The sequence below is a fragment of the Monodon monoceros genome, unplaced genomic scaffold (assembly GCF_005190385.1).
Source record: "Monodon monoceros isolate NGI ecotype Baffin Bay Population unplaced genomic scaffold, NGI_Narwhal_1 Super_Scaffold_16, whole genome shotgun sequence".
NCBI lineage: Eukaryota > Metazoa > Chordata > Mammalia > Artiodactyla > Monodontidae > Monodon > Monodon monoceros.
The window spans coordinates 8,525,310-8,550,075 of NW_021703772.1; the positions used below are offsets into that span (position 1 = coordinate 8,525,310).

At 45.8% G+C, this 24,766-nt stretch overlaps 1 protein-coding gene across 11 annotated transcripts in view; it reads right to left on the reverse strand.

Annotated features, from left to right (window-relative positions):
- Positions 1–24,766, reverse strand: part of ARMC9 (armadillo repeat containing 9) — a 146,895-nt gene that overhangs the window by 66,646 nt on the left and 55,483 nt on the right. For 10 of the 11 annotated variants that reach the window (XR_003793890.1, XM_029224973.1, XM_029224971.1 and 7 more), the window contains 7 exons: positions 21,576–21,666; positions 19,585–19,708; positions 17,269–17,423; positions 15,728–15,804; positions 13,139–13,213; positions 6,734–6,824; positions 3,232–3,287 (listed from right to left, as the gene is read on the reverse strand). Coding sequence is in view for 10 of the 11 variants with exons in the window: in XM_029224973.1 (XP_029080806.1) it covers positions 3,232–3,287; positions 6,734–6,824; positions 13,139–13,213; positions 15,728–15,804; positions 17,269–17,423; positions 19,585–19,708; positions 21,576–21,666 (669 nt within the window). In the remaining variant the exon portion in view is untranslated. The remainder of the gene's footprint in view (positions 1–3,231; positions 3,288–6,733; positions 6,825–13,138; positions 13,214–15,727; positions 15,805–17,268; positions 17,424–19,584; positions 19,709–21,575; positions 21,667–24,766) is intronic. The other variant, XM_029224970.1, reaches the window with a different exon arrangement.

Sequence of the window (24,766 nt, forward strand, 5' to 3'; positions counted from 1 at the left end):
AACTTTCCACACCTTTCTGCTCTGTATATATGAGCAGGTATATAATTCATCAGGATGTGTGTTTATAAGTTTGTTTTTTGAAATTGACTCATACTGCTCACGTTACTTTGCAATTTCCTTTTTCCATTTGACATTATATCCTAGACAGTCTACAAGTCAGAAAAAAACTAACTCTAGTTAACTTTTTATGTTGGTATGTGTATGTATATATATTCAGGCATAACTAAATAACTGTTAATACATCAGGACAAGTCATTACATTTTTAGAAATTAGAGGGAAAAATCAGATTTTGCATCTGGGGATCCTTGAGAGTCTCCAGCGGAGCAGGACCAGTGGCCGAAGTTGCAAGGGCACAGATTTCAGCTCAGTGTAAGGCAAGGCAGCCATAATTTACCCCGGCCTCCGGCCCCTCCTAGAGCCATTTTACCTTTAGAGGCACTAAGCAGCTAACTGCAAACAGTGGCTTCGTTATCTGCGTTTTGGGTTTAAATAATTTTGCTGTCTCCTTCAAAGTTGTCACCTTGGGAAGTGACAGCCACATTGCAACAACAGTGTGACTTGCACAACTGATTTTTGGAGATTTTCCTGTAGTTTAAGCACCTTTCACTTTCTCCCCATACCCATACCTCCCCCACCCCTGCCCCCAGTTTAAAAAGTAACACCTGGCCTTGGGGAAAGCTGAGTAAAGCAGAGACCTGCTGGCTCCTTCCCAGGTCGTCCTGGCTAGTCCTCCACAGTACGCGTCGGGACCATGACAGAGGGAGAGCCCAGAACCTGCCGACCTGAGCTCATCACAGAGAGTCAAGTTTTGGCCCCAAATGACAGGTCCTTTCCTTATAATTTTCCAGCTAAACCCTTTCAAGAATCTTCTGAAAATTCTAGTTATCACAACAAATATTTTCAAACACTAGCTTCTTAAAATAAAAATATGCATAGAGTAGCAAAAAGTCCAGAAAATTAAAAGATGTCTATATTCCTTCTTTACCATAGACTATAACTGTAGTTATAGTCGACTATAACTTCCACAGGGAAATTTCCAAAAGTTGAATCCCCATCATTAACAGCTGAACCAAATGAATTTTCCCTTGCAGTACAAAAACAAAGGGGTTAATAGCAATAAAATAAAACCACCCCACAGTGATAACAGATGGGGGGAAAAACAGATCTTGAGGGGAGCTTTTTTTGGACAAAAAGTTATTGGAATTAAATAATTAAGATATTAACTCGGGGCTTCCCTGGTGGCGCAGTGGTTGGGAGTCTGCCTGCCGGTGCAGGGGACACAGGTTTGTGCCCCGGTTCGGGGGGATCCCACATGCCGCGGAGCGGCTGGGCCTGTGGGCCATGGCCACTGGGCCTGTGCTCCGCGGCGGGAGAGGCCACAGCAGTGAGAGGTCCGCGTACAGCAAAAAAAAAAAAAAAAAAAAAAAAAAAAGATATTAACTCAAAGTATAATATAAAACAGTGTTGAATGGCGAGACACACAGGTGGTGTCTCTTCACGGTCCTGAGAAGGCCAGTGAGTCAGGGAGCTGGGTTCTCTCCAGGGTCGGCAAACAATGGCCTGTGGTCGTTAGGCCAGTAAACTAAGAAGGATTTTCACATTTTTAAATGTTTGAAAAAAATTTTTAACGACACATAAAAATCATATGAAATTCAAACTTCAGGACACATTAAAAAAAAAAAGGTTTATGGGAACACAGCCACGTTCAACCATTCATGTATTGTCCATGGCTACCTTGTGTTACAATGGGTGGATCTGGGTGGATGAAACTGACAGTGTGGCCTGCAAAGCCTGAAATATTATACTAGCTTCCTCTTTATAGAAAAAGTCTGCTGACCACTGTTGTAAACCAGATTTTACTGCCATCAGCTCTGTGTGACCTTAGGCTGGCCTCCTCCCTTCTCTGGATCCACCTTTGTAAAGGAAGGGGCCTGGACACGGTGCTGGCCAGTTCTGGAAGTCCAGAACTGCAGGGAGCAGGGGTGCTCGCTGGCGCCGCCTACAGCCCATTAGGAAAATGGCAGGCAGGAGGCTGGCTGCAGAGGGGCCATCGCTCACAGATCTGTCCTCATTGGTGGAGCCGTCCTCGTTGGTGGAGGGCTCTTAAATGAACTGCCTCCCCTAACTGATGCCATCAATGAACAAAAACCTGGCTTCTACACACCTTTTACATGGACAGACCACAACTCCAAAGAACAACTCATCTTCCAGCGTTCACTTCAGGAATAAATGCTCCCCACAAAATAGAGGGAATGCAAATCACTTATTACCACAGAGAACAAGAGAGGACAGCCATGTATGGGTTTTTTAGGTCTGAAGGAAAAATAATGAAATAGCTTGTCATGTGAAAATCCACCTACAGCCCATGAGTCACCATTCTCTACACCACCTCACGGGACTCAGACGCCCTCATTCTGAACCTTCACGCTCTAAAAAACCAGGTAAGCGGATTTTTCACAGCTGAGGTAACCCACACCACAGGAACGCAAATGACAAGGTAAAGTGGTAGGTTCTGCCAGCTCTGAACCAAGCCCCGGACTCCCACACTGGAGATTCTCCCGGGGAGCCTCCAGGCCCAACGTTCACACCCACGAGGAAGACGGGGAGGTTCACGCCCCTTCAGGGCAAAAGACTCAGCTGAAGACCTGTCATCTTTCAGCCTCCCATCAACCCAAGTGCCACAGAGTGTGGCCTCTCCATGCTGGCTGCAACGAGCCCACCAAGGTGCGGCCACAGTCTCCAGACACGCCACCCGCAAGTCCTCCCACCCTGCAGCCGCGTGTGGGTGGAGTCTAACTGCCACCCCCACCCCCACCCCCACCCGCGACTGGTCTGGTCTTGGCACATATGCCCCGAGCAGAACGCAGCGTGAAGTGATGTGCCAAGGCTGCTGAGCCCGCACAAGGACTGGAAGCTTTCCCTTCTTTCCCCTTGGAGACCGGCCCCCAACCAATAAGGCAGTCCCAGATGGACCGCTGAGTGATTAGAGGCCACGTGGAGAGGGGCTGTGGCAGCCGCGATGCCAGCTCAGACGTGGAGAAGAGCCACTGACACCCCAAGAGAGACCAGCAGAAAACCACCCAGCTGAGCTCTAGCCGACCCACAGAATTGTGAGAAGTAACGTAGCAGGGACTGAAAGCTCCATTTCTGGACTAACTTTCCAAGGCGAGGAAGAGACTCAGAATAGTTGGCCGGAGTTTTCTATGTGGTGTCAAGAGCCTCTAACTTACTTCATCGTCTTCATCTTCGTCATCATCAGATTCAGGAACACCGTCCAGCAGCTCTTCTACAAAGAAAGAGATCAACGAGTAACTGCAACCACAGTGGGGAGCCTTGGTCAACAAAATCCTTTAGCTGCTGCAGAGACAGGTAAACGAAGCCTGTGAGCCCCTGGGGCCAGAGCACCTGACCTACTCAGCACCTTCCTTATTATCACCCATTTCTTGAACAGACGACATGAAAGTAAAGAAAGCCGGAGAGAAGAGGAAAGGAAATCAAAGAGGAAATAGGAGGACAGAAGGAAACAAAGGCGCTGAAGACACTGTCCAGCACACTCAGGAAGGCGGCAGATGCACCTAGACTTAACCAAACCCCAAAACCATTTCCTAGAAGGGAATCCGTAGGAACGCCAGGACCCGTTGTCCTCGACGCAGCCCTCATTCTGAAGGACTCCACTGACCCGGCTGGACCGAAGCCAGCAGGTCACTCACAGGGCTCGCGTGCCTACCGTGGGCTGTGCCGTTGTCGTGGAAGCTTCTTTGCACACCGGAGGATGTTGCGTTACCTGCATCCGGGCTGAAGCTTAATTACCCAACTTCTATGCCCTCCCAGCCCCTGAACAGCACTGCTCCTTCCCACCTTCGGTAAGTGGCTTTCACAGTGGGGAGGCTGCTATATTTACCAATTGTAAATTAAACCTTTCTTCTTCAAATATGGAAAGGCCTTTTTTTTTTTTTTTTTGAATCTCAGCTATTTCATGAGGCCACAGGCTAGTCCAGCCACACTGCCCCCTCCCCTGAGCCTGTGGGCTCAGACTCAACCTACTTTCGGAACAATGTGCAGTCCTGTGAACCCAAGTCCCTTACGAGCCTCAGCTCCTCCTCTCCGGGAGGACGGAGACACGAGCCCTGCTTCCCACACTGCTCCCTGGGCTGTGGGCCCAACAACAGGGCGCTTGAGCTACCAGCATCCCTTCTTTCCTGAGGGCCCTCCGGGAAAGCCGGCTCCGCCTTGCTCTGCCCAGTGACCAGTCAGGTCGCCCTGTCCTCTCTTTGGTGACCGGCTGGTATCTGCAGGTCCCCCTTGCTGAGCGCTGGAGTCACGGACAAAACTCCCTGCTGCTGCTGGCCATTCACTTCCACTTGTCACATCACCAGGCCGGGAGTTCCCCTTAGGCTTCGCCAGAGCAGTCCTTCCCCTCCTGTGGGGTTAGAGTTCTAAAATACATGGGAATTTTTGTCCTTGAGGACCTTAAAACTCCACTAGAAAAAGAGTGCTAGAGGATTGAGATGGAGTTGAATTATGAAAACCCATGTACATGTTTTCATGTTCACTAAAATAAAACAAGAAAGCCGATACTTTAAAAGATTGTTAAATCTAAAACTAGATTTACTAGTTTAAGATTCACCTCATAACTCCCACTCGGCTATCAACTTCCCCTTGAGGAGGAAGACTGGACTAGATGGAAACTCTCCAGCTCTCCCTCCTCTAGGTTTAAGCATGATGCTTGTAGATTCATTTTGCCTTGATAGCTGTTGACAGGTATCCTAAGGTATTTATGTGTATGTATCTGGTCCTCCACCCAAATATTCAATGACTTTCTAATTTTGCTTCAAAGTAGCAGACTCCTGGGTAATCGTCTCTGGAGTCCTGCCACTGTCCTATGGATACAGAACAGCTTCTGTGCTTGAAATGAAAAAGAACCACTGTAGGCACTCCATTTAAACTGGACCTTCTGGAGCTGAGCAGGTAGACCCCAAGTCTGTCCTGAACACACAAGGTTGTAAGGCCTTGGCTCTGCGCAGGACAACTTCTTGCTAAAGCACATCCCTTACGGAAACGTAGACTGACCCCTCGTCCTCACATTCGTTAGTGTGCCGGTCCAAGGCCCAGCTTTATGTAAGAGGAAGAGATGTTTTCTTGGCCAGAGAGACAAGGCACACTGCTTTCTGGCTGCCTGGGAGGAGGGAAGACTGACAAGGAAATAGAGGTGTGTCTCGATAGACTGACTGAAACAGAGTCAGCCTTGAAGGTTCCCAACCCAAACCCGACCCTGACGCTGCAGAGGACTCCTGGCCTGGGAGGGAGGTCTCGGCATAGCTAGTGACCTCAGAGCAGATAGGCAACAACTTTTCCCAGCATTCCCCTGCCTTCCCAACTGTGGCCTACATAGAGAAGGTTAGGGAGTAACCTCGGCCAAGACTAAGGTTAGGTTTTATTTCCTTTTATTATTTTTTTCAATATGCCCGCCTAGCAGAATGGAAGTGCAAAGTCAGAAATGCAGTAGCTGCAGAAAATACAAATCTGTTCCTTCCCCACCTGAATCCTGGATGAATTATACTTGCTCCATAAAAACCAAAGGGGAGGACATTCAAGTGGAAATGGGCCCCCAGCCTGAAGGCAGCCAAGGTTTAACCTCACCGGCTGCTCTCCTGGCCGCCTCCTGTTGATGGGGAGCCCTCTAACCCCCTTCTTCTGCCTCTCCATTTCTGTGTCCCTCCGAGGCAGGACTGCACACTGGAATCACCCGGGAGTTTTAAACACTATTTGTACCTGGGGCTCCTCCAGAGATTCTGATTTAATTGGCATGGGGTGCTACCTTGGGGGTTTTCAAATCTCCCCAGGTGACTGCCCTGTGCAGCCCCAGCTGTGAACCAGGAGCTGGGAGAGCCACCTGTGGGCTTCCTCCAGTGAAGGGCTTCAGGCATTTCCCTTTTGCTCGGCCTTGGTCGAGCTGCTGCCTTGGGATTAGAGATCAGGAGATTCAATTTTTACCTGCGTTCGTGTGACAAACAGAATCTGTGCACTTGGACTTTCAGTGATGTGGACAAGGGCATGCAGAAAGACGTTAAGTGACAAGCTTGACCCTGGATGCTGGCAGTGCCAGGTGCCTCTGGCTTGTGTACAAGTCAGGATCAAGGCATCAGGGGGCCAGAGAAAGAGCTAAGGGCGTCCCCACCACCTGGTCCCATCCAAAGCTTCCTTTACCTTCCTTTACTGCTTATTATGGGATGTGGGTGGTCACAGTAATGGAAGGAAGGGGATCACATCCTCCCACGTTGCTGGTTGGCAACATGAATTCTTCTGGAGCGAATGAATGTGGGAGGACGAGGGCCTTTGCCACGGTGGTGCCGGAAAGATTGGCATCTGTTTTCATTATCTGACCCTAGGACCCTGGGACGGCCGCCCTAGTGGTCTGGGGGAAATAATTAGGAGGGGGAGGCCCACATAAAGAGAACTTCCAGTTAGAGAAGGGTTTCTGCAACTGCTTTTGAGCTCTTCTGGTTGACTCTAAGCCAAAAGTGTGACGAGAGACTATTGATCATGGGACAAAGTGGCCTTGGCTACCTGGCTGAACTTTCATTTGTGGGTTCACTTGGGTCTCCCCACCTCCCTTAAGGCCTCTTGAATGAATTCTAAGACATGACAAGCCCCTCTAAGAAAGCCCACGTGTCTTTCTAGCATATGTGAAAGATTCAAAAGATACATAATAGATTCTTGCATTGAACAGACCTGAATGAAGCTGCTTGATGATAAATTCAATCTGGCGGATCATTTCAGCATTGCCTTCTTTGATGAAGCAGCAAAGGATGTCTTCCATTCCCTAGAAGCATTGGAGAGAGTAAGAGTTAACATTTCAGTTTTGGGGGGAAACTACTTTTTAATGGAGTAGTTTCACCTAATCAAAAAAAAAAAAAAACCAGGGCTTCCCAGGTGGCACAGTGGTTAAGAATCCGCCTGCCAATGCGGGGGGACACGGGTTCGAGCCCTGGTCCGGGAAGATCCTACATGCCGGGGAGCAACTAAGCCCGTGTGCTACAACTACTGAGCCTGCGCTCTAGAGCCCGAGAGCCACAACTACTAAAGCCCCTCGAGCCTAGAGCCCGTGCTCCACAACAAGAGAAGCCACTGCAATGAGAAGCCCGCACAACCCAACGAAGACCCAATGAAGCCAAAAGTAAATAAATTAATTTAAACAAAACAAAACCAAAAACCAAAAAACTTTTTTTTTCAGGAGGAAGGGATATGCACAATAAAAATCCTCTACTCAGTTCTAAACATTCTTTTTGTTGTTTTCACAATTCACAAGGAAATTATTTTATTCTTGGTTGACTATCTGACCTAATCATAACACATTTATTTTTTAAAAAGCTATCGTAAAATTTTACTGTGTAAGTCCTCCTTTGAGCTTTGGCAGTATGTTGTCTGGGGAGGTGGTTTCTCTCCCATGTTTTCCCTGTAGTTATACGCTGCCTACTGGATTTTAGGGCCAAAAATGGTCTTTGAAAAGTAAAACCACATGTTCAGAGAAGTCAAAGAACAAATAGAACCTCTTTTTAAACAGCCATCATTCTTTTTCTATCAAAATAATTATAAAGCCATTACAGTGTGTATTATTTACTACGAAACACTGACATCAGCATTTTCAATTCAGACTAACAGAATTCCAGGGACATGTAGAGGTAAGATGCTGACTTGACCATAAATGTCTATTTCTCCTCCTTCCTCTTTTCTGTGGGACTTGAACGTATGGTTGGAGTTGATGAGGCCTTCTTACCCCGACGAGGGGAAAGTGTATCTGATGTTGAACCCAAAGCAGAGGGAGCAGAGTACAGAGGTGCTGGTAGAGAAACAGATCAAGTGACATGTGAATCCTGATCGAGCTGCGCCTGAAGCTTCTGCCTGGACTTTTCAGTTACCGGAGCCAGTAAGCTCCTTTTTAGGTAGGCCAGTTTGGAATCAACAGCTCTAACTGAATCAAAGAAGAAGTGCCCAGTGCACTTTTGAACGTGGTGAGTTCCCATCATCTAAAGCAGAGCATTACCTTCTAGAAAGGTTAAATCTGGATTGTAATTCTCGTTTCCCCATAAACTAGCTATGTGACCTTGGTCAAATTATTTAACTCTTCCCAGCCTTTTTCCTCAACTATAAAATAAGGATGGCAACTCAAGTTGACACGAGATTTTTAAAGGATATAATTGGGTGTTGGTTATGTAAATACGTATATTTGTCAAAATGCGTTGAACTGTATATGTAAGGCTTGTGCATTTCACTGTTCATAATTATACCTAAAAAAAAAGATAGAAAAAGCATCTAGTCTGACGACTGGCACATAGGAGATGCTTAATAAACGGTTGAAACTGTGTTTGCTGTGTCTGGTAAGGGTTTCTGGCTCAGAAGAGAGAGCTGGTAGCTGAAGCAAGGGAGCAAACAAGGTTCCCGGTGGCCCCAGAGTGAGAAGAGAAGAGGGTTAGGACAGAACCTTGGAGAACCTTTAGGTTGTTTCCTGTTTTCCACTATGATCAGTAATGCTGTGATGAATATTTTGATACATGAATCTTTGTTCATGTTTTTGTTTTGTTTTTTTTTTTGCGGTACGCGGGCCTCTCACTGTCGTGGCCTCTCCCATTGCGGAGCACAGGCTCCGGACGCGCAGGCTCAGCGGCCATGGCTCACGGGCCCAGTCGCTCTGCGGCATGCGGGATCTTCCTGGACCGGGACACGAACCCGTGTCCCCTGCATCGGCAGGCAGACTCTCAACCACTGCGCCACCAGGGAAGCCCTGTTCATGTTTTTGTATGGAGCTTCAGAAGTAGAATTACTGGGCAAAGAATATTAATATTTTTGAGGACTATTATACATATTGTCAAATTGCTTTCTAAAAATGCCATATCAATTTATCCTCTCAGTAAGATTTCCACACTAATTTTTTTTTCAATAACTTTATTTATTTATTCACTTCTGGCTGCGTTGGGTCTTTGTTGCTGCGTGCAGTCTTTCTCTAGTTGCGCCGAGCGGGGGGCTACTCTTCGCTGCGGTGCATGGGCTTCTCACTGCGGCGGCTTCTCTTGTTACAGAGCACGGGCTCTAGAGCGCAGGCTCAGTAGTTGTGGCACACGGCCCTAGTTGCTCCGCGGCACGTGGGATCTTCCTGGACCAGGGCTCGAACCCGTGTCCCCCTGAATTGGCAGGTGGATTCTTAACCACTGCGCCACCAGGGAAGCCCTCCACACTAATTTTGAAAGGCCCACACATGATGGGATGCCATGGAATACAGCAAACAGGCTTACCAACAGTAATGGACAACTGTTACATTTGTAGCTGATGAACACTTTTAAAAGAGCTCCTCTACGATGTGTTCATTTCCCAAGGCCGCAGCCAGCATGTTAGCATTCCCAGGCTCCCTTCAGCCAGGGCGCAGGCAGATGACCTAGGTCCTGCCAATCAAATGCACCCATGTGGGACTGATTCAGAAGTGGGCAATGTGAAGAATCAGGCACGCGGGGAACACACATCTTTGTGACGGTTGGGCAGGCGGCATCCCGCCCTTCAGGGACAGCAGAGCAGAGTTTCTGGCACTGCAGTGTGAGCCTGGCCCCGGGGCATTGGTGCAAGGCACAGTGGGGATATCACTGGAGCAGCCCCGTGGAGTGGGTGGGCATTTCTCCTGGCTTTGTGGCTTCTGAGCCCAGTTCCCTGGTTCTCCCAGAGACTCTGAGAGCCTTGACAGAGCATCTGGTCTGCTCCAGCCCAGGGCGCAATGTTTGGCTGGGGTTTCAATCCCAGGGAAGAGCTCCTGGCCGACAATTACTCCAGCCCTGGGTGCAGGAGGCCTTGGGGTAGCATTAGGGTGGCCCTCTTGATCGCATCTGCTCTCCGGCCCCAGACCTTGGTGGTCTCTTAAAGTTCAAATGGGCCTCAGGGCACGCATGTATCTTTTTCTCCTTTTTTTTTTTTTTTTTTATTGTTGGTATTACTTTAAGACCACCATAGTGGCATTTGGTACTAATCTAATTTTTACGTATTCTCTCTCATTTTCCACAAGCACACAAATGTTTTACACAGTTGCAAACACAGAGTTATTATAATGTCATATTCTGCTTTTATCCCTCATTACACAATCAAGTTCCCATACCGTCTCATACTGCTTTTCTTAATTATCATCTTCAATAGCTACTAATACTGTGAGCGAAAGAACCACAATTTCATTAGCAATTCCTCTATTACCAGACATTTATGTTCTGGTTTTTCACTATTATAAAAATATTGAAATGAGCCTTGTCATGCACAGAGCTCTTCTCCTCTGCATCAATAACCAGAGGAAAATGAATGAATCCAAAATATGTAGGTTTCCATAATTTGTCACATATACTGCTGAACTTCTTTCCAAAAGGACTGTGCTGACACACACCCGGCACGGCCTGAATGTCAGTTCTGTCACCTCCTCCCTGGCTTTGCGTGTGAGCAGATGTTAGGGCAGTGAGATTATGGATAATGTTCTCCTCACTGTCTGGTTTCCTTTATTACTGTTATATAACAAAGGAAAAGGATGTAATACCCTCCATCAATCTAAAAACCTCTTCAAGGATAAGAGTGAAATGAGAGGAAATCTCAGGGTTTTAGAAAAACTCTGTTGAAGCCATATCCTCCTTTAGAGGCCTCTCTTACAAATAAATAGGTAACTACTTAGATGAAGTGTCCAAAAGCTTCCTCCATTTGCTTATGACTTTGATACCTGTTAAAATGCCAGAGGGAAGCATATGCTACTTACACCTCTATCTAAGTGGTCTACATTTTCTTTTCAAAGTCGGTAATTCAGAGGCTGTCTAGAAACTTATGTCAGAAACTATAAAGGAAGATATTAATGGATTTAACTATAATTAAAGCTGTCATATAACCAAAGCCCCATAAGTAAAACACCAATGAAAAACTGGGGAAACATCTGTGATATATGTCAAACGATTAATAGCCCTAGTTTCCCTTGCGACTTCTTTGATCCAGAGGCAACTTAGAAGCGAGTGGCAGCCAGGCTCCAAGACGAACCCCCCTCCTGGACCGCATGCTCCCGGGCTGTCCCTCCCACACTGCACCCGAGCCAGTCCTGTGACCACTTCTCAGATTGGGTCATAAAGGAGACTGTGGCTGCTCTCTTGCTCACGCTCTGACTCTCTAGGATCCCTCAGGGAGAAGCCAGCTGCCATGTGGAGAGAAGCCCTATGCAGCAGTCCCCTGGCAAGGAAACGAGGTCCCCAGACAACAGCCAGCACAAGAGCGAGCTTGGAAGCGGATCCTTGTGCCCTCGGCTCCCCGGCTGAAGTCTTCACCAAAATCACAGGAGAGACTCTTGGCCAGCACCACACAGCTAATCTGCTCCCCAACGTCTGTCCTATAGAAACTGTGAGGCAGTAATTTTTTTTTTTTCAGGCAGTAATTTTTTATAAGCCATTAAACTTTGGGGTAATTTTTTATGCAGCAATAGAAAACGAATTCAATTGTGCTGCTTAATTTCCAGACCTTTGGGGATTTCCTAGATGCCTTATTATTATGTTTATGTTTTCCATCATTATTGATTCAACCCTTTTTCTGCCCATTCCCTCTCTCCCCTCTCCTTCTGGGGCTCCAATGACAGGCGTGTGAGACCTCAGGATATTGCTGCACAGGGCTCTGAGGCTGCCCCATTCTTCCACCTCTTTTCTCTCTGGCCTGGATGATCTCTAAGGGCCACCCCCGTCGTGTCCGACAACAGTGAGTCTCTTTTCCCCACTTGGTGCCTGTCCCTTTCCTGCCCTTAAGTCCGCCTTCTCCACCCCTGTGCCCTGGATGTCTGCCCTTCATGCTTCTGGACTCCATGTCACCTCTGTTCTTTCTTTTTCTTCAACCTACATGTTTTCTTCCTTGTTCTCTGCCTTGGTTGACAATTCCTCTCTTTGACCTGAATGACCATAATGCAGAATTTAATCAAGTTTATCTTCCCCTATTCTGTATTGAAAAAGCAGATTTCTTTTTTTCTTTAAAAGCAGTAGGCAGGGCTTCCCTGCTGGCACAGTGGTTGAGAGTCCGCCTGCCGATGCAGGGGACACGGGTTCGTGCCCCAGTCCGGGAGGATCCCACATGCCGCAGAGCGGCTGGGCCCATGAGCCATGGCCACTGAGCCTGCACGTCCGGAGCCTGTGCTCCGCAACGGGAGAGGCCACAACAGTGAGAGGCCCGCGTACGGCGGAAAAAAAAAAAAAGCAGTAGGCAATTAAGTTTCATTGTTTACCGTGACCACACAGAATGGATCTTAAATAAGTTTTTGTCTCTGGCATAACTGCTGATGTAACTGTGGATGACCCATTAGAAGATTTAGTAATTCTTCTAAGTAAGCAAAGCCAAGTGGAAGAACATGCTTCATTGCTCTCAAACTGAATTTAGCCTGTGTTTTGATGATGGAAATATATTTAATCCCTTCATTCTAAGCATTTAATACGCACACACGGTTTCACATGTCATAAGGAAAAAGGACAAAACTCCAATGGTTTTGATTAGATCTAGAAACGTTTGTCATCTCAAAAGAAGATGCTAATCACCTGAGGTTTGTTTTATGCTTCCAATATAAACACTAAAGTAAACACATTAAATATTCAGTTAACTCTTTTCCAGCCAGACAGTTTTATCAGTTCCACATGGTTGCTATCAGAATGCCTGCGGATTAGAGGAGTGTTTTGATTGCCCCAGGTCTCACTGCTACAATCCTCCAGGAAGCCTGGAGGTGAATTTGGGTGATGATGTTTCTCCGTTTCATCATTTTCTTGCCAAGTTTCTCCTACTGTGAAATCCGTAAGCATTCCCAAAGCCCCCAATTAAAATGAGTCACTTAAATTTTTAAAAATGTCTACCACTTTCCAAAAAATAAACCTTCTAGGAACTTCTGACGCTGTGGTTCTTAATCCTGTCGGCTGGGACCCCTTGAGAATCTGATAAAAACCACAAACTCTCTCCCCAGAAAACTGCAAATACGTATTTGGGATACAATTTCAGGGAGTTCAGAAGCTATCTGAAGCCCTTCCCTGGGGCCCCGTCAGGAACCCCTTATTCTAAAAGCCTCTGAACGTGGCACTGACAGAAGCTGACCAACCCCACAGCACGTTTTCTTACCATTGCTCTTGCTTCTTCACGAATGGATGGAATAGAAAGGATGCTGTACAGAGCTCCATTCACATACGGCTGTATCTTTAAGGGGAGAAAAAACAGTCATTTTCAGGTTCTCAAATACCATACAACTCAAACATCACACACTACCCTTGAGAACAGCCTGGCTGGCGAACACTGCCACCTTGACAGCTCCCTGAGCTCCAGGATGCAGGTCTCCAAAATGACAGACATCTCCACTGGCACGGCCCAGGGCAACAGCTAAAACTAAGAGTTCAAAACCAAGGGCATCGTTCTCTCCCAAAGTTTACTCCCGTTACATGTCATTGCTGAATTAATGTCATCCTGATGACTCAGGCTAGAACCTTTGGAGGCATCACTGATTCCTCTCTCTTCTTACCCTCCCATGTTGGGTGTCCAAGCCATCTTTAGTGGGAACCCATCTTTTCCATAGGTGCCGCTACAGTCCTTGTTCAGACATCATCGTCCATGACCTAGGCTACATGAGACTTCCAAAAGGGTCTCTCTGCCTTCTATGTTCACCCTTTAACCCAACCATCATATCATTGCCAAGATTCTACAGCATGGGCCAAATCATCCCTCCCCCGACCTCGGGAACCTTCTGTAGAAACTACCTGGAAAGTCCTAACTCCTTACTGTAGGACACAGGGCCCTTCAAGGTTTGGCCTCTATATCATCCCCCTCTGCTCCTTCCTTCCTGCCACTTGGAATTCACACTACACAGATTCCACTTAAGGGACTGCCCCCCGGCCCCCCGCCAGCACGCTGTGACATGCCCTGGCCTGGTTCTAGCAGCTCATCTTGCTGGGAATGCTCTTCCCATATATGTCTATCTGGAAACCTATGGTTCATCCTTTAAAACTCAGCTCAGGGGCTTCCCTGGCAGTCCAGCGGTTAAGACTCCACGCTTCCAGTGCAAGGGGTGCGGGTTCAATCCCTGGTCAGGGAACTAAGATCCCACAGGCCACACAGTGTGGCCAAAATAAAATAAATAAATAATTAATTAATTAAAAAATAAAACTCAGCTCAGACATACCTCAGAGGAAGCCTTTCCTAAGCCCCCAGACAGGCTGCTCTGCTCCCTGTACATACCTCCCTCCGCTTCTGCGCTGGATTCAGTATTTATTTATTTATCTGCTGCACTGCACGGCTTGCAGGATCTCAGTTCCCTGACCAGGGATTAAACCTGGGCCACGGCAGTGAAAGCCCAGAATCCTAACCCCTAGGCCACCAGCTAACTCCCAGGATTTAGTATATTTTTAAACTTATACTTATGTCTCTCCATGAGCTCTTCAGGGACAGGACCCATGTTTTACTCACATAAGTAACCCTAACATCAAGCCAGACAGGACATGGTACATGGCAGCCGCTTGATAAACGGGCTTTCCCTTTCGAGTGGACTGCGTGCTACATACACTCTCCACAGCAATGGGGGAGGTCTCATTTCCCACCACCCTTTTCCAGAGCTGGATTTATTACCACTTTTCATTTCTGCTAATCTAATGGGTAAGAGAAGACATCCTACAGTTGTGTTTATTTTCATTTCCCTGACTACTAGCAAAATTGAAGATCTTTTCATATTTACAGACCATCAAGATTTACTATTCTGTAAACTGTCCATTTATACACTTTGTCCTTTTTTTCCTGTTGGCTTTTTCTCTGTTTGACTCTTAACGTATATCAAGAGCCGGCTAAAGAGGGCAGATCTCTGTGGAGGTTTTGGCTTCAGGTGCAAAGTGATGTCATGGTTTCCACAAAGGCATTCGTAGAAAGCGGGTGAGAGAATAATCATAGTGTGTGTTAGCTGATCCAGACCTCTATTTTATTTAAAAAGGGCTTGCCTCCCATTGGCTAGAACGCCACACGGATGAGAGCAGAAGCCAGGACGGCCATCCTGAGGACAGCTCTGCAGGACTCTGACCCAAGACTGACATATGGGGTGAGCCAGCAGTGACAAGTGTCTATGCCCCAGGGAAGCTCCGGCTCGGGCCCTCGAGGGGGAAGTGCGGCCACGTCCGCCAAGGACGGCTGTGGCACAGAAGGGTGAAGGCAAGCAAACAGGGCACGCCTGGGGGACTGGATAAGTGAAACGGCAAGGCTGCCAACAAGGGGCTGCTGTGCAGCAGCGAGAGTTAAGGACCTAGGCGTACAGAAAGCAACAGAGAAAGGTCCTAAAGACACAGTGAAAATGGAAGAAAAGGATGAGATTTAGAGGGCAATGTTATTTATACAAATTGAGCACACCCATAATATTAAATATATTTTCATGTTACATACGTGTCTATGGACATATATTAAACCCAACAGAGGAGTGTCAACATGGGGGGAGGAGTGAAGCAGGGGGAGATGACCAGGAGGAAAAAATAACCCCCGGGAGGGAGCAGTACAGGCCAGCGAACGGCAGTTGTGCTCACAAACGGGAAGCCAGGGAACAGCCTCCTGCTCTGGGTTCCAGAATTTAAAAATGATAAAAGCTCTGACGTAGCTTATACAAATACTTGGAAGAGGGCAAGTGCAGTAAGTACCCCGGGCCACCCTCCCCCAAGCCCGGGGTTTACGGTGCTGACTGGGTACCTCGCGGTTTTCATGGCCGAGCAGATCCGAAAGAACTTTCAGCACGAGGCCCGCCACCTTGGCACACATGTTCTTCCCTTTAGGAGAAAAAGAGAGAAACAAAACAGGACATGTCTAAACTCAGAGGCACAGTTTCAGGTCAGGCAGACTTGAATATGAACCTTGGCTCCTCTGCCTGTGAGCTGTGTGACCTTGGGTGAGTCACTTCACCGACTTGGGGCCCAATTTCTTCCTCTGGGGTCCCTTGGGGATTATAACGTCCACCTCAAAGGGCGATGTGGAGTTAAGTAGCTCAGTATATCTCAGGGTGTGAACACTAAAGTTTCCCAAAGCAATGTGAGAAAAGGAGACAGGACCATGAGACAGAAAGAGAGCATCAGTTTTTTGTGTTTTTTTGGCCGAGCGCCACGGCATGTGGGACCCTAGTTCCCCGACCAGGGATCAAACCTGAGCCTCCTGCATTGGAAGCGCGAAGTCTTAAACACTGGACCGCCAGGGAAGTCCCGGCGGCTCAGTATAGGGCGGCACACTCCCAGTGCTCAGTAAGTGGAGGCGGTTCTTATTATTCAGGAGGTCAGAGCTGTTCACTACACTGAAAGCACGATGAGTAGTCAAAGGGCCATGCTCTCCTCCCAAGTGCACAGGCCATCACTTAAAAATCCTCCAGCTATTTCAGGAATTCCAAACATCATCATGACAATCATTGCAAATAAACTGATGATAATAAAGACAAGCCGATTATAATCTGATAAATGTTTTAAAGCTAGGAAATTTGCATATGCTATTTTTTTAAAAGAGAAGATAGAAGTCATTTAGTCAGTCAACAACACACAGTTAGGTGGTTCAGATTCCAAGGCGTCTGAGGGTGAAGGAGCTTCTAACAAATATCCCTGAGCTATTTATCCAGGTAACCTTCTCCCAACGCCTTCTCAACACCTTCTCAGACAGAGGTCAGCCATGGGCCGGACGTGGCACCTCTCCAAGGAAGCTTCTTCCATCCCAGGGAACAGATCATTTAAGTGGGATGGAACCTGCAGGAAAGCTAAAATCACTCCCTTTATTGATCAAGACATAAATGACCTGAGATGTCACATGGGAATCGCTGTCTGTACGAGGTGGAGTGGGGAAGGCGACTGTGATTAAGAGCAGGAAGGCTGGTTTAATGTCACTGCTCTGTCACCAACTTAATCCTGTGGAATCTTGGGAACATACTTCTCTGTCTTCAGATAAAACAGATCATAACTCTTCACTTCCTACTTTGAATAATGCAATGAAAATGAAGAAAAACGTAATGTAATTCAATCTCCTCTTAATGTGGGTTCTGCATATATATATATATATATACATACATATATGTATAAATTATTCTTTCCAAGGCCAGAGTGGTATCTTGGCTTTAGGGATTCAATAGCTTTATACCTAGCTGGACATGCTTCACTCTTTTTCTGTTTTGAGTTTTCTGGGAGGGAAACGGAAGGCAGACCACATCAGGCTCGTGGGCACTCCAGAACCTGGGGGCAGGGGGACGGCAACAGTGAGACCTGTGCTCCGGAGGCAGAGGTTCATGAGCAGGGCCACCGAGTACTCGAGCGTGTAGTCTGACAGGCAGTCAGGCTCCTCCAAGACGTCAATCAGCCAGAAGATGAGGCCATCTTGAATCATCGCTGTCTGCAGTGGGCGCCTAGGATGAGACAGCCTGCGGGGAGTTAGCAGGAAACCTTTCATGTGACAGTACATGGTAGTGTGAATGCCTATCAGAAAAGAACCTTCACAGAAGTTACGGACCCTGGCGAATATCTTACTGTTAGACCTGTACAACGGAAACTACAACAATAAATTCTTTACCTTTCAAGGATGTTACTGAAGGTTTAAAGAAAAATAAGGCAGTAAGGAGACTTCCTACTCTGAAAGTTTCCTTTTCAATATTTAGAGTTAGCAGCGTATTACTTCAAATACTTAATAAATATTTACTGATAGCTTTTGGTCTACTTAACCCAGGAAACAGAGTCATAGAAATGGTTCACTGACAAACAGATTTTTACCTGAAGTCTAGTCTATATAATGCAGTTTAGGCACTCTGAGCTATGTAAAAGTAAAGAGACACAAAAAAGAAGACGAGCCCATATAAAACCAGCTCAATACCGTTTTGATTCAGATCTCTATAGAGTAAGGCTAGTTTAGTAACTTGGGTAATGCGATTTATATGGAATTATTTTCTACCCAAGGTCCAGGTGTAAAATCTTACAAAATTCAAGGCCTCATCATAATGTGTTACAGTGGATGTTATCACGTCAACCTTAAGAATTGACGGGACTAAGCACTATAATAACTGAAGTTATTCAATTTCTAAAAGTTTTTCAAATACAGTCAACATCAAGCTAAATCATCTTTATAAACAGACAGAAACATGTTCCTATGATCTGAGGAAGTAATAACTCTGGAGATTATTTATAGTTCTTTCAATTCATAGGTAGAACGAGAAACCTTCATCAGCAGGGACATGGCAAATAGTAGGAACTACATATCTAGAGCTTTCCCCCCACAAAACATACACACACTTAGAATATGTCCCTTTTCAGGTTTTAGTTTATTAGTGAGAGTCAGTCAGATGTTAACCACATCTGGTGGGAAGAAAAAGTTAGGGACTGAGAGAAAAAGTTAGGGACTCAAGGTACTAAAATTCTTAGTAGTCAACGAGAAAGTCAGGTGGTCATCAGGGAATATGGATTCTGGGAGAAGTAGCATATGACCCAGCAATTCCACTCCTAGATACCTACCCAGGAGAAAAGAAAACATGGGTCTACACAAAGACGTGTATGCAAATGTTCATAGCAGCATTATGCGTAATAGCCAAAAAGTAGAAACAACCAAGATATCATCAACTGACGAATGAATACACAAAATGTGGTCTGTCCACGTAACGGAATGTTATTCGGCAACACAAAGGAACAAAGTACTGGTACATGCTACTTGTATGAACCTCAAAAACATTATGCCAAGTGAAAGAAGCCAGTCACAAAAGACCACACCAGTACAGGTAAATCTACAGAAACCAGAGTGGTGGTTACCTGGGGCGAGAGGGATAAGCATGAAAAGTGACTGCAAATAAGCAGGAAGTTTCTTTCTGTGGTGATGGAAATGTTCTAAAATTAGACTGTGGTGATGGTTGTACAACTCGGTGAATATACCAAAAATCATTGAATTGTACACTTAAAAGGGGTAAATTTTGTGGTATGTAAAATACACCTTAATAATGCTGCCAATTTAGAAAAAAAAAAAAAAGGCTCTGGGAGGACGTCAGATCTGCTTCAAGAAGAGGTGTCTGAGTTTTAAATCTCGAATGTGGAGCACTCCCAAGTCACGACCAGGTCCAGGCTGAGACTACAGCGCAGGCGGCTGAGATGGGTGACCAGGAACCAGGAGGCTCCACCCCTGACTTCCACAAAGCGACCTACCCACCCCCCGACTGTGACTGCGCATCTACACGTGCCTCCCCCACAGTGAACTGTGGGCACTTGCAGGTGGAGGCTCTCTCGGGGTGCATTCATGTGCTTATCTCCAAACCTTGCACGTGGCCTGAGACACAATCTAGCATCTAGCACCTGGTCAGCACGAGATAATGGTCATGAGGAGAATATACCAGTGCTTTAAAGTGTAGGAGCAGGATGGTTTAGTGGATCCGAGGTACGCCTTCCAGCTCTTCTTCAGAAAGTCACCCAACCTCTTCTAAGCATTCACTGAAAAATATCACCTGCATCTTGGATTGTCACTGGGACCAAATAAGCACAAAACAAGTGGCTAAGAAACCCCCAAGTTGATTTCACAGGCGCCACCATGACCTACTGCACGGTCAGCACCTGAGGCTGAACTTCTGCAAGGCCCCGAGGACGTTCTCCCGGGTGATGACGTCCTTGTCTTCCTCCTTCAGCCTCTCTTCCAGCATCCGCAGCACCTTTGTGCTCTGGGCAAGGTAGCGGCGACCTAATAATATAACCAGAGATGAACAAGGGAGAGAATTTATCTCGTGTTAAGTTCATGCTCCAAAACCACTTTCTATGAAAACTTTGCATATAACACACGTAGAGAGTTTGGGTAATTTTATGTTCTAGAAAACTTATTAAAGCATATTTCAACTGCAAGTTGGTTTTACTCAATCAACTATCTAATGAATGGAAAACCACTTTTCCTGTCATCTAAACATGATTCATCACCGTGTTCTTGTGCAGAGCACTTTTATTTACTTAAAATCTTTTTTTTTTTTTTAAGATTTTTTTTGATGTGGACCATTTTTTGTTTTTAAAGTCTTTATTGAATTTGTTACTATACTGCTTCTGTTCTATGTATTAGTTTTTTGGTCGTGAGGCATGTGGGATCTTAGCTCCCCGACCAGGGATTGAACCCACACCCCCTGCACTGGAAGGCAAAGTCCCAACCACTGGACCGCCAGGGAAGTCCCTACCCAAAATCTTGAACCCAAAAGTCAGATCACAAGGAAAAAGGGGGTGATGAATCTGTGTGTTATGAACCTCTTAGTCTTAACAATAGAGGCAGCCCAGTAGTGCTTTCTGGACACACCCATGGCCTGGAGAAGAAGTTAGGAACCATACCTGGGACCCTATCACTAGCCTGTCGTGAACTTGTATCTTGATACAGATGACATTAATTTCAGACATAAAGTTCAACCATATTATATGAATGGTCCTTGGCACATACCCTGGCTTATCATAAAATGTTTGTTAAATGGCTGGAACAACAAACAAATGAATGAAAAAACTTCTGGAGTGTCATACAGTCACAATTTAAAACTCCCATTATTCGTGTTAAAAAGAGCTCAAACAAATTAGAATTTATGGGAGGTAATGGCATTTTGTAAAATCATTTTGAATTAAATTATGGTGGCATGTTATTTTGGGAATTTTCAAATCCTCTTGATTTAAAAGGATTAGTGTTTTGAAAGACATGGTATAGTGCTTACTGGGATCACTTTATTTCACCAAACCTTATTTGGCCTTAAGTAGAAAATGATAAAAAATGCGTTACCTGCTATCTTGAGAGCAATCTAAAAAGTACTACGTTACAATACCAGAAAGTTTACAAAATAAAACCAAAGGCTAACAAAATAAACTCCCAAACCATCAAAATTTGCTCTGACATAAGTTACAGCAATATGACAACAACTAAGTTTTTCAAAAGACCTTAGATGCATTAAACAGTAATAAACTGAGGAATCACATGTCATTGCTAAGAAACTTGGGGAAGAATGTGTTTTCACAGGGAAAAACACATCCACACGACCTAGCTCTTCCCTTTGAAGGTATCAATGAAAAACAAAATGTTGCCTGCCGTATCAGTAAGCAAAGGATGTTGCAGCCATCAAGCCACTGCAGCCACTCTGGACGGTGAGCCCTGAGGAAGCTCAGGATGGAGACCAACGGGCTGCCCACTGCCAAGCCCTCAGCCCCTGCAGCCACCCCCAGCGGTGCACCCTGAAGAGGCTCAGGATGGGAAAGCACAGGATATGGCCCTAGATCGCTGAGGTGCCTGTCAAAGGAATGATTTCAGTGAGCCCAGACTCTTGCATCTTCCCGTACACAGAAAAGTGCTGAATTCCTTAACTTGAGTTGTCTGGTTTTCTTTAACAGTAAGCTTTTGATGCTCTGTCTACCTCATCTTTGCTGCAAAAACTCTTTTATACCCTGGCTCCCCCCTTGCCTCTTCAGAGCAGTCCCTCTGAGCTATGTAAGACGCTGCATCCGGGCTTAAGTCTTCAGTTTTGTCCACCAAATAAAACATAATTCTCAGCTTTTCATTTTTTCCCCTCAGTCGGCAAGTAGAGCTGCCGTCTCACCTTCTGCCAGGGACGCAAAAGCGTTGACGAGCCTGGCCATGTACTGCCGCACCACCTCGCTCTTTGAGTGCAGCAGCTGCAGCACACTCCTCTATGGGAGAGAAAAATAAAAAAATTAAAAAAATATATATATATCCAAAGAGGAAAAGCAATGAAGTGAAAGAAAAGTGAGAGAGAAGCGTATGTCTCCTCCGCAGGTCTGCTGTTCTCTTCCTCTGAGTGAACTTATTAGAGGTGATGCAGTCTTGATTTCCAACTGACTTTTTTTCCGAGAGTTGGCAAAAAAATATGTTTTTCAGACTTCCAAATTTAGAAGAATTAATGATTTGAAGCACTTAGAATGGTGACTGGCACCGAGTAAGCAACACTACTTGCTATTACTGTTGCTGACGCCTTTCCAGGTAGAACAATTGGTCCAACACTCGTCTAACTTCGCTCCCTCCAAAACCACCATAAAACTACAGTTTAAGGAGACAAATCTTCAAGGACAGAGAGGACAGCACAAGAAACTATAACAACACAATCTTGGAATCATGAATGCAGGATGGTAACAAACTTAGCAGACCCAAGAACGCCAAGCGGGCAATGAGGAATCACCCAGCTTACGTCACGCAATCTTCAGAAGTCTCAAGAACTGGGGGGAAATCAAGAAGAAGGAATGAAAGCTGTGGAGGCAGCAGCTAGGTCCCCCCCACGCTGCTCCTGCACAGCTGTCCTCCCGTGCACCTCCCATCACACATCTGGGAGCGCTCTCTTTTGAGGGCAACACAAAAGGTCTCTGGACGGAGGACAGCAGGCACAGGGGAGCAGGGCTGCCACACCAAAATGGAGCAGGAGTGGTGCCTAAAAGCAGGATAAATGCTCGACAGAGAGCCACCCCCATCCTCTTCCCCTACCTGGCTCTCGGAACACTGCCAACCAGACTGTTACCTTCTAGGCAGATTAGAAGACACTTCCTGGAGGAGAATGACCAGCCCTGGAAACAGGGAAAGAACTAAAGTTCCTGAAATCAGAGGTTCCCAATAGATGGCCCACGAGGGTCACCCTCAGTGGAGCTCTATGCCTACAGGCCTGACCCTCACCTTCAGAACGGCCAGTCAGCTTTTCAGTCCCTCCACTCTAAACATTAGGAGATAACCAAGGTCTACCAGGAACTCAAGGAAAGTTTCTAACACGGAAAATAAGGCCAAAACAAATGGGGCAGGGGAGAGAAGCAACTTGGAGGAAATGAGACTGTGCAGGGAGAAGAAAACTAAAAATAGACAAAAATTTGTCATTAATATCCTCAGAGAGATAACTGTATCCATGAAACAACAGAATGCTACAAAAAAACAAAAAAACACAAAAAAGGGAAATGAAAAACTCTACAGGAGGGTTGGAAAATAAAGATGAGGAAATCTCCCAGAAAGTGGAACAAAATGAAAAATATGAGAAAAAAGATAATTAGAGAACCAGTTCAAGAGGCCCAACATTCAGAAAGAATGAACAGAGAAAACAAGAGAGGAAATCATCAACAAAACAACTCAAGAAAAGTTCCCAAAACTAAAGTTGTCAGATTGAAAGGGGTCACAAAGTGCCCAAAACAGTGAATCAAACACACATCATGAAAGGCATCAATGGGAAATTCATTAACACTGGTGAAAAAGAAAAGATTCAACACGTTTCTAGAGAGAAAAAAACAGGTCACGAGGAAATCATCAACAAAACAACTCAAGAAAAGTTCCCAAAACTAAAGTTGTCAGATTGAAAGGGGTCACAAAGTGCCCAAAACAGTGAATCAAACACACATCATGAAAGGCATCAATGGGAAATTCATTAACACTGGCGAAAAAGAAAAGATTCAACACGTTTCTAGGGAGAAAAAAACAGGTCACATACAAAGGGTCAGGAATTAGAATGGCTTGGGACTTTTCAACAGCAACACTGGAACCTAAAAGACAATGAAGCAATATCTTCAAAATTCTGAAGGATAATTATTTACAGCCCAGAGTTCTATACAAAGAATAATGATATTTTCAGACATACACAGTCTTGAAAAATATACTTCCCATCCATCCTTTTTCTAGAAGCTATTAACTAAAGGCTTCACCAAGAAGACAATACTGAATATTGGAAACAGAGATCCAATTCAGGAAAGGGCTGCAAGGAATCAACATACGTTTGGTGAAAAGAGATTTCTGGAAGGCAGCTGTGCCCCAGATGTGGAGGGCCACCAGTACAGGCTGAATGACTGACTCAGGAGAGTGACATACCAAAGGCTGTCATCCCCAAGATGCCTATTGCCACTGTACCATATTCATTTAGGTAAAATTTTTATTGAAATATAACATCCATACAGAATATTGCCCAGATCATGAGTGTGCAGCTTGACGACACGTGGGTAACCGGTAGTCAAATCAAGAAACAGAACATTGGGCTTCCCTGGTGGCGCAGTGGTTGAGAGTCCGCCTGCTGATGCAGGGGACACGGGTTCGTGACCCGGTCCGGGAAGATCCCACATGCCGCGGAGCGGCTGGGCCTGTGAGCCACGGCTGCTGAGCCTGCGCGTCCGGAGCCTGTGCTCCGCAACGGGAGAGGCCACAACAGTGAGAGGCCCGCGTACAGCAAAAAAAAAAAAAAAAAGAAACAGAACATTACCAAAGCCCCAGACACCCTTCCGGGGTCCCTTTCCAAATCAAGGGCAATATCTCTCCTGGCTTCTTATATCGTAGGTTAGTTCTGTCCGTTTTTAAATTTTTTAATAAGTAAAGTCATGCAGTATGTATTCTTTTATGTCTGACTCTTTCATTCAGTATTATGTCTGTGAGAGTCATCCGTGTTGGATGCTGTGTGCTCCTTCCCATTGCTCAATACATCTCATTTTACAAATATATCCCAGTTGATTTATCCATTCTACTCTTGATGGGACATTTGGGTTATAGCCAGTGTTTTGATTCTTATAAATAGTGCTGCTATGAGCATTCTTACACATCTTTTAGTTGAACGTATGGACACATTTCTGTTGGGGTTATACTTAGGAGTGGTTTTGCTAGGACACAGATTGTGCAGTTTTAGCAAATATGGCCAGGGATCCAAAGTAGTGCACCATGTAACATATTTTCAAATAGAGTACAAACTACCTCGGTAAGGTGAGCCCAGACTCATCCACACTTGGATACCCCTGCCCTTGTTCTGATGAAGCTCCAGCTCCC